Here is a 10355-nt window from a genome sequence, read left to right as displayed (position 1 = left end):
GGCCAGAATCATTAAAAGCCAATGTTACTCATGTCCTGGCCCTCTTCGGGGCTTCTCCAACAATATGCATAACCTCTCTAGTATATGCCTTTCTGGAATTTTTGGACAGTCCAGGAGCAGTTGGACCTCCAAAGATCGTGTTTATCACAGGCCCTCGAGGTCGCGGCCCTCCGTAAATTGTGTTTATAATTGGTCCTCTAGGCTGGGGGTTTCGCCTCTGATCTTCTTGATCTCTCCTTCGGTCATCGAAGTTCCTTCTCACGTTGTTGTTTCTATCCCCTCCTTCTCCAGTATGTTTGTTCAATCTTTCTTTTCGAATCAGAAACTCAATTTCGTCTTTCAATTGCCTACACTCATCGGTGTCATGGCCAACATCTTTGTGAAATCTGCAATACTTGCTTTTATCTAGCTTGGTGGGATCAGCCTTCAAGGGCTTAGGCCAACGAATATCTCTATCTTTCTCGATCTCCATCAAAATCTGGCTTCTAGGAGCATTCAGCTTAGCGTATTCAGTGAACTTTTGCCCAGGTCCTCCCTTCTTGGGTTTTGAATCAGAGTTTTGTTCGGTTCTAGGATACATGTCCTTAGCAACCACATACACATTTCCCTCAAGATAATAGAATATGGCCAAAGCAATTGCATCTAACCTTGCTGCTAGACTAATTCGCCAGCTTGTTTCACTTGCGACGAATAAAGTGATTCAGGTTTGGAAACTTCAATAAGATTTGGAGACACTAACTGGTGCTCTTTTGAACGATGCTCATTCCAACAACTTAATCGTGTCTACTGCCAAGATGTGGTTCAACAAACTTGAAGATATAGCTCGTATAGCTGAAGCTTTTATGGATGAACTTGAGTAAGAACTTTTTCATTCCTTCTAAAAATACCTTAATTTATTGTTTCAAAGTTGCACGTAAGATCAAGTACATCAATATTTCCTTCGACAAGATTTGTAAATGGGCAACCGATATCGGTCTTAGGCCAGTAGAGCATTTAACATCTATTGTGCAACATAGACGGATACGCCATAACCCCCCCCCCCCCGTAAGACGAGTCACTAATAGTTGGAAGAGATGACGATCTATCTTTTTTAGCCAATATACTTTGCAACAAAACTGATGAGGGTTTACGGGTAAATGCAATACCAGGGATGAGAGGTCAAGGAAAGACAACTCTTACTCATATGGTTTACAGTAAAGATGCTGTAGTCAATATATTCTTCGAGAGGATGTGGGTTACTGTATCAGATGATTTTGATTTTATCAAGATTTTAAATGAGATGGTAGTATCCCTCACTTAAAGGTAATCTGGCTTGGAAAATGCAGAAGGACTAATTAAAAGTCTTCAAGAAACTATAAAGGGCAAAAAGTTTTTGCTTGTACTAGATGATGTTTGGAATGAGAAACCAGAGTGGGAAAAGTTGAGGAATTCTTTGCTTGCAGTTGGTGGTGCGAGAGGCACCGATATTTTAGTCACCACTCGTAGGCAGGAAGTTGTTGATGCCATGCGATGTTCTGATCCTTATCAGGTGCAAAAACTATCAAAGTAAGATAGTTGGGAATTGTTCAAGCATAGAGCATTTACGGATGGAGGAGTTTTAGAGACAGAGGCATTTGCAGCCCTAAGGAGAAGAACGGTGAAAAGATGTGGTGGCCTACCTTTGGCAATAAAAGCACTAGGGGGTTTATAGTACTCAAAGAAGACAGAACAAGAGTGGTTGCGGATCCAAAATAATGAAATATGGAAACTAGAATGTCATCATTAAGATAAAATAATAGAAATATGGATGGCCTTGGGATTTCTTTTGAGAGATGGCAGTGCTTTGATGGAAGACATCGGAAACGAGTACTTTGACATTTTGTTGAGGAATTCTTGTTACAAGACAAGAAATGGATGGATACGACAACATTTACAGATGCAAGATGCATGACCTTGTGCATGATCTTGCACTTGATGTATCAAGTAATTAATCTGCTACTGTTACGACAAGTCTTGATATTAACAAGGTTTCAAAGGCTTTATTTGTAAGGCCGGAAGGGTTTGCAAATCTAAAGCCGAAACTTTTAAAGGTGCGCTTTGATAGTGTACAAGCATTATATGCAAAGGCCAGTACATTTAATATTGTGTTACCTAAATTCAAGCACTTGAGAGTTCTAGTTTTAAATTCATATTGTAATGAGCTTCATAGTTCGATAGAGAACTTGAAATTTCTTAAGCATCTAGATATCTCTAGTTATCAATATGATGATATTAGTTATAAATTGCCAATCTCCATTACGAGACTCTACAACTTGCAAACTCTATAAGAATCTCATGTCGTCACATGCTTCCAGAAAAAGTTTATAATCTGATAAACTTGAGACATCTTGTTATTGAAAATAAACATACAAGATATATCTTTATTGGAATAGAGAGGCTAACTTGTTTGCAAACGCTGCCTCATTTTGTTGTGAGTAGAGACAAAAACTGTCTAATTGGGCAACTGGGAGTGTTGAAAAATCTTAGAGGTGAGCTTAAACTCTATGACCTTAATGCGGTGGAAAATATTGAAGAAGCAAGTAAAGCGAAGCTTTGCGAGAAGTCCGATATTCAGCGTTTACGATTGGAGTGAAGGAGCAATGGAGATAGAAGGGAAGACAGAGAATACAATAATGAGGATGTGATAGAAGGATTGGAAGCTCATCCAAATTTAAAAGAATTGACTATTAATGGCTTTATGGGAAGAAGTTTGTATCATGGATCAAAATGATGACCAACTTGGTCAAAATCACCATGGAAAATTGTAAGATGTGTAAAGTATTTCCAGCACTGGGTCATCTTCCCAAACTGAAGATACCGTTTATAAGGGGGTGGAAAATGTCAAGGTTATGGGGAACAATCTATATGGAGTTGTAGTAGATAGTGATGTCTCAAAAGAAGTTACAACCACACTGTATCCATCATTGACACAACTCTCTTCATCGGAATTACCAAAGCTAGAAGAATGGGTGGAGACAGTTATGAGTACGGGGGTGTTGGGCAAAGGGTATTCCCCAAACTTGAGAGTTTGAAAATCGAAGAATGCCCAATATTGAGAAAGATCCCGAATTGTAGTTTTCCATGCTTGAAGAAGTTGGAAATCAGGGATATTGAGAGCAGCATGATACTGGAATCTGTGAGCATAAATGTAAGCTCACTCACCTCTCTAAAGCTTTATAGTATCAGTGATGGAGGAGAAGGGATCATCATATCATCGAACATGGAATGTAGAATTAATAGGCTTTTAAAAAACAATTCCCTATCTCTGACCAGATTAGTACTAATTGAGTGCAAGGGTTTAAAACGGGTGACCCTAGGTGCGTCTCTTGAGAAATTAGATGTAAGAGGGTGTCCAAATCCAATAAGTATTAGTAATAATTCAGATGAAGGGTCAGCTGCTCTCAAATCTCTTTCGATGATGAATCTTCCCCCCTATCATATAGATGGGGTATTTGGCGATATACAGAGTTCCACACTTGAATCTTTACGATTAGGTCCCTTATCAGAAGAGATGGATGAATTTACATGGCCATTATCTTCTGTAATTTCATCTCCTAACCTAACTATGTTGGAACTGAATGGGTGGGAAACGGTAAAGTCAATAAGGCTGTTTGACCAACTTGAGTTACCCACCGCCTTTCCTGCATTGACTGGTTTGGATATAATTGATTTCAATGGAGTAAAATCTCTCCCGGATTCAATAGCAAAACTTCCATCTCTCAAGTACTTAACTATCTGTGATATTTTGGAGGGTTTGCCCATGTTTGAAGAATCACATGGCATGGAACTCCTGCTCATATATAGGTGTCCAATCCTGGAACAAACATATGAAAAGGGGAGTGGGCCTTAATGGTTTAAGATTCAACATATTCCACTTATAAAGTATAGGGCATAGAATTTGGCAGTTGGAGCATCAAGAGGAAAAGCGGTCGATCTTCAACTCCATTCACAACTATTATACTTGGTGAATCTTGTTCTGTGTTGGAAAGATGATTGCTCAAACACTGGTTACTAAACAAACTGGGTCGCCAAGCGAAGTCTTTTAATTTTATAGTTGCCTCACTTCTACGCATTGTTATTAATGCTTTTTAGCAGTATCAGTGGGAAGCACAAGTTATCAGTTGATCGTCCCAAGCTTAACCCCTTGCTCCCGAGTTCAAGTGTCAGGTAAGTAAAAAGGTAAGTAAAATGGTTGCACTTTCACTCATAATCGTGCTCCCGAATTTTAAAAAGGAACGAAAACAAGTGATCATAAATGCAAATTCGGCATACTTTCACTCCAAAAATGGGATGAAAGTACTTTAACTCTCAATCATTCACTTCCCAATAAAATAGCTCGCTTTTCGCGTAGCCTATTTATGTTGATAATAATATATATTAATAACTAACATTATTGTTTTCATTTTTGGTATAATATCAATGCTCCATCTTTCAGTTGGGCTCATTATTTGGGCAGTTGATCAAAGATTTGACGAAGAAAGTAAATGAACTCCTCGAGGGTCAGGTCCAGAACTTGAAGGATAAAAAACCATCTGGGATGGGAAAATGAAAGAGCTTGAGAGGAAACGTGATGAAGCGCCGAAAGAAGCATTTATAACTGTTTGCGAGAGGCATAACCTCCAAGAAAAATTTAAAAAGGCTGTCAAACAGCTGGAAGATGATGTGGTGGCCTCCACTATGAATCATTACGAGATTTGCTTGCCGCAACTTTGTTAGTTCCCTGGCCAATGGTGAGCATAAATCGTTGAAGGATTATGTAAAAGAGCTCGTGAAGGAGATGCCCGATGATAGGGGTCCGTCTGATTTAGCAGGACATCAAGTTTATTGTGCAATAAAAGATAAAGACATATAGCCATAATCTAGCAAGATTTCTAGTGCTTCTTTGCTGAGTTGCTTTTGTTGATGGTACAGTAAGACTTAACAGTCTTTTTGAGTAGGTGTTTCCTAAATTGCTCCAAATTTGCCATACTTCGTTAATTACATGTCTTCGGCATGTTCTTTATCGTTACTGCTAACTGATCGTGCTTACACCACCATCATATTTACTCAGCTACTGATCACGCTTACACCCCCATCATGTAAATACTTGGCTACTGATCATGCTCATATAGTTAAAGAGACCATTTGGCTTCCGAGGCTTGCGATTTGTGAAGTTATCGTGGCCAACAGCAGGACAACCTTCATCTTCCTGACAAAATCAAACTAGATAGATAACCCATGCTCCCCCTAATTGCAAACCAGGATACATTACTGAACAATCCGGTGGCATATCAAGTCTTACGGTCATTTTCAATAAGAGCTGAAAACCGATCTTCTGTGGTTAGTTCCCTTCATGTCTCCAAATTAGCCTTCTTTTACTTCAACCGCTAGTTGTCAAGGCTTTATGGATCATCCGCGGGACCCTGGCTGTCACGAGATTAGGATGATCAAGCACTGGAATGCTGCCTCAAGTAGCAGGCCTCTTTTCCATCTAAACAGTAAGTTATCTCTTAATTGCTGAATTAAGAATTTAAGTACCAAGAATACAAGCAATCACATTTACTGGTGTTTACACCCGCACAGTCTCTGCGATAACTTGACACTATAATATGTGGCCTTGGTAAGTTAATAAAAAAACAGTACTTAGTTTCTACTTGGGAAAAGACATTTCTAGTCTATTTTGGAACCTTGAGTAGAGTTCCATGTAGCTAACAGGTGTGTTCTTACAATCCAAAGTTTTACACTGAAAATTTTATGCTTCTGGGGCACAAAATTACATGCCAAAGAACTACAAGTTCATAAACAGATACAGGCAGACCCCTCCCCCCTCCCATCAGCAAAAGGAAGTATAAGGTAAGCAATAGTTTCTTATACCTTCTTTTCCCGCTAAGTGTTGTTATTACTCGTGCAATATACCGTTAATATTAACATATAAACCAGGAAGGTGTGATCGTAACTCAGTCTTGCATGCTATGATTCGGAAAAATAAAATAAAAAGCTACATATCCAAGAAAAAAAAAGGAATTAGTAGACCAACATATAAAACATGCAGCACCTAATTCTTTAGGTTCACAAGTCATGTTTTCCAGAAAAAGCAAGCACCGTCAGTATTTTAAATTGAAAAAAAAAATTAGTAGACCGACATCTTCTATATACATCCACACCACACCACAAAAACTAGGGAGTGCATATTCCTATCTATACTCGTTCCATCCCTCTGCTCCTACATACAAAACATGCAGCACCTCTTTCTTTAGGTTCACAAGTACAATTTTCCAGAAAAAACTAACGTCAATAAGCAAATGAAAAGAAACTTTGAATTTAGTAGACCGACAACGTCTATATACATCTTCACTAAACCACAAAAAACTACTGAGTACGTAATCCTATCTCTAATCATGCCATCCCTCCGCTCCTACACATAAAACATGCAGCACCACTTTCTTCAAGTTCACAAGTCCTATTATCCAGATGAAAATAATAAATGAAACGATATGTATAATTTGGTAGCTACATGGATTAGATTAGATTAGATGTGAAAGTCCACCTACATTCAGCTCAAGGATCTACTGTGGTAGGATGAGGCTGACAAATATAACTTCTACAAACTGGAATGCCAAAATATAAGTAAAAATACTAAATATCAAAATATAAGAATCTATTTGGTTACACTTCTTTAAAAAAAAGTGTTTAATTGCACAAATGAAGTTCCTATTTAGGTTTTCTTTCAGTTACATCCTCATAATCATGTCCAGTTTGGCGCCAAAAGATTATATAGTAATCATTGCATATGTAAAAGGCACGTACAGTCAATATCATTCCAACAAATTCACCAACGGGTTATCCGTTATTGTGACAAGTTTTTTTAAAGAATCTCATATGAGGTATAGAAAAAGGCATCTTCTGTTTGCCTCTAAAAGGATACAAATATAATCCAAATCATGCAAATGTAACTTAAAAAAAGACATCAACTTTTTGTTAGATAAGCAGCAATAATATTGAAGAAGCCTAGCGGCACTTACATTACAACTTTGGAACACTACAATGCAAAGAACAGGAAAAAACCACCACTACAACCACTGCAGGAAGTACTAAAAAAAAGGCATCAACTTAAACAAACAAATAGCTAAAATAAGTTAAAATGTCTAGCAAATTAAACACTTGATTTCTGCATTGTATAGGGAATATGTAGAGGTGGGGGAAACTAAGGGGACTTCGCAATTTGCAGAAACAGCATAAAGGCATAAGAAAACTAACTGCATATAGAGAATGTACATAAATCATGGGAGGTGACAGTCGACATGAAATGTGGAATAAGGTAATTAATAAGAAAGCTCGCAACATGTTCCACTTACAGACATAATGAAGTATGTGCAGCAAAGCCCGAAGGCTAGACTTTACAGAACCACAAAACTGATAAATCACCTAAAGCATATCAGAGACCCAAATCTTCTGTGTACATTAATATACAACTCACACTGAGATCAGGCAGAATTGTGCCTATTTAGTTCATAAATTAGATTATCTTTTTGTGGCTTGAACCGTTGCTATTTCACTTCATACAGCCTCCCCGGGCCTAAATTCACTATTGCCACAATCAGCATTAGAATCCTCCAGCCCACAAGTAGAATCAAACCATTTTGGGTTCTCAGGGTAGAAGCTATCAACGTGTAAACCAGCAAGAGTGGCATCTGATTCTATAGTCCCACCATCCCTCATGGGTTTAATTACTTTAGATTCCTCACAGTCAAGTATACTCTTCTCGTCAAAATCACTGCATTTCAACCACTTCTCAGGTTTACAGGTCTCACCAAGCAAATCCCTCTCAACCCTGCATTCTGTTCTGATCTGATCCCAGGAAGAAACATCACCAAGAGTTCGCTCAAAACTATCTTCGTCATCATCGATGAGTTCTGTGTTCTTGCCATTTCCATACATTTCCTGATGGTGACCACCCCAATCTGCCAAATCACTCTCCCCCACTAAGAGGTCATGTGATTGTTGTTTATCCGAGAGAAAGCCAACCATGTTTGGACCATGTTCTCTGAGACTGCGAAACTTGTTAACAGTTTCTAAAAGAGCTTGTGAGAGAGAACCTAGTACTTCTGATGGAATATCCCCCATCTTCCCTTCAACAAGTGCAATCTCGTTTTTCAATTCCTTCGCTTGCTGCAAAAAGAAAAGCTGCAAATCTCCATCATCCTTTACCCTAAATGAAAAGTTCTGATTATCTACTTCATCACTCATCCCATAAACTACATCTTGATCCATCGTAAGACCGCCTTTGTTTCCAATGACCCTGTGCATAATCCTAGCATTACCATCTAAAGGCCCCGGTTCATGCCCCGAATGCACTGCATACAGCTTAAACACAGCTACCCCCTCTTCCTCATACACAAAGGTCTTGTCCTTATCATTATACTTCGCAATAGGTACAATCGCGCGGATCCTAAACCCACACCCGCACCTCTTGGACGCATACGGTTCCCTCTTCATAATCTTCGATTTCTTTGAAGTCGAAGCAGGCTCTCCAGCCCGATGACATGCATAATCCTTAACCTCAGCCATAAACGGCTTACACCTAATATACTTCTGCCTAATACACAACACAACCTTATGCTTCGCAGCCAATTCATGCAACTTAGTAGCCACCTCATTGGCAGGCACTTCAAACGACTCCGTATACTCAAACCTCCTCCTCTTATTCCTAGGGGCGGACTCACAACACACAGGACACTCCGTAACACAAACCCTAATAAAAGACTCAGGAATCCCATAGAACTTAGCACCTACAGTCCAAACTTGCTTAATCCTCTCAATAGTCTCCCTAAGTCCAACATGCTTAAAATCCACACCAGAATGAAAACTCATCACAATATCTTGCCATTGATCGGTATACGATACAAACTGATTACAATTATTCTTAAAACACAAGTAATTACTACTACTTTTATCATCAACATGAACATTTAACTTATCTTGTATCCGCTTCCACGCCGTGACATACGCAGTATCCTCATTCCGGTCCTTCCACACCGACCTCCAGCTCGAAAGCACTGTCGCCGGAGTAGCACTTCTGATCTCCTCAGGACTCGCAACTCTTGAACTACGAATACAATTAATCATCAAGGCATGAGATTGCTGATTAAAAGTGTAGAATTGGGTTGAAATATGTGGGTCCGGGTTGATAAAATGAAGAGTTCTTGAATTTCCGGCCAAAACGCCGTCGGAAGAGTCAGCATCGGAGTCGGCGTCGGGAAATAGGGGAATTGGGGAGATAGGTGGGAGTGAAAAGGGGTCAAGAATGGAGGGGTGTGGTTGGTTTTGGTGGAGATTGAAGAGATCGTCGTCTTCGAGTTTGCTCGGATACATACCTACACAAACTGTATGTAGTACAATTGGGGGAAATTAAAATTAGAAATAGTGGAATTTTGTACTAGCAGAAAGTTTCTTTGAGTTCTTACATATGTATAGATGAGTGTGTTTATTGTCTGATTTTGTGTGTTGGATGGGCAGTTGGGGAGTTCAATCTAGGGCTTTAAGTATCTTTGTGTCCATGTATTCAGAGTCTTCTTCATCTGACAGGTAATACATACACTTGTTGTATATACAGATTAGATGCTGTACAGTACGCCCCTATGTTTTTTCTTTTCTTTTTCTTTTTGAAATGAAGATATACGGTTCAGAATTTCAGCAATTCATCATAAAAGTTTATTTATAATTTTGGTAATTGCTGTCGCTTTCGGAATATAATTAGATAATTATCTTTTTTTACTGCAAATAAATATTTATAATTTTTTCAGTAGGGGTTAACCGGACGAACTCAATAAAATATGAACAAATTCACATATATTAATATAGGAGACTTTTATTCTCCGTAAAATGACAGATTTGTCCGTATATTTAATTTACTTAAAAAAATATTAATGATAGAAATTGAACCCGAGTCTAACCAATAACAATAACATTGACATTTCAATGACACTTCAATATCACTATATCGGTAAATTTGTGTTAATAATTATTCGCTTAATGGATATTTGTCACGTTAGAGTTATAGAGTAACATTTTTAATCATTTTTTTATATTTGCTGATTTAGTTATCTATATATTTCAAAAAAAAAATAAGTTACTACTAAATAATAATACTAATCGATATTTTACCTATAAAATAACTATTTTATAAAATGCATAGATGAGTCAACATGTAACATGTATTTAATTTATGATGTTATACTTTTTAAAATAACTGTTACATTAAAATTTAAGATACTACATATAAGAAATGGTTAATAAAATATAATGATCATGTATAAAATTATAAGAAAAAAAATTAAATTTATAATATCTGATGATCT

At 37.9% G+C, this 10355-nt stretch overlaps 1 protein-coding gene across 1 annotated transcript; it reads right to left on the bottom strand.

The window, feature by feature from the left end:
* Nucleotides 1-7293: 7293 nt before the first annotated feature.
* On the bottom strand, nucleotides 7294-9643 carry LOC141724155 (uncharacterized). Its single transcript, XM_074526161.1, has one exon. It carries the CDS (start codon nucleotides 9367-9369, stop codon nucleotides 7555-7557), a length of 1815 nt encoding a protein of 604 aa, XP_074382262.1. The 5' UTR covers nucleotides 9370-9643; the 3' UTR covers nucleotides 7294-7554.
* Between the last annotated feature and the right edge of the window lie 712 nt (nucleotides 9644-10355).

This window comes from Apium graveolens, chromosome 5, assembly GCF_009905375.1.
Source record: "Apium graveolens cultivar Ventura chromosome 5, ASM990537v1, whole genome shotgun sequence".
Taxonomy (NCBI): Eukaryota; Viridiplantae; Streptophyta; class Magnoliopsida; order Apiales; family Apiaceae; genus Apium; species Apium graveolens.
This window is presented reverse-complemented; position numbering and strand designations above follow the sequence as displayed.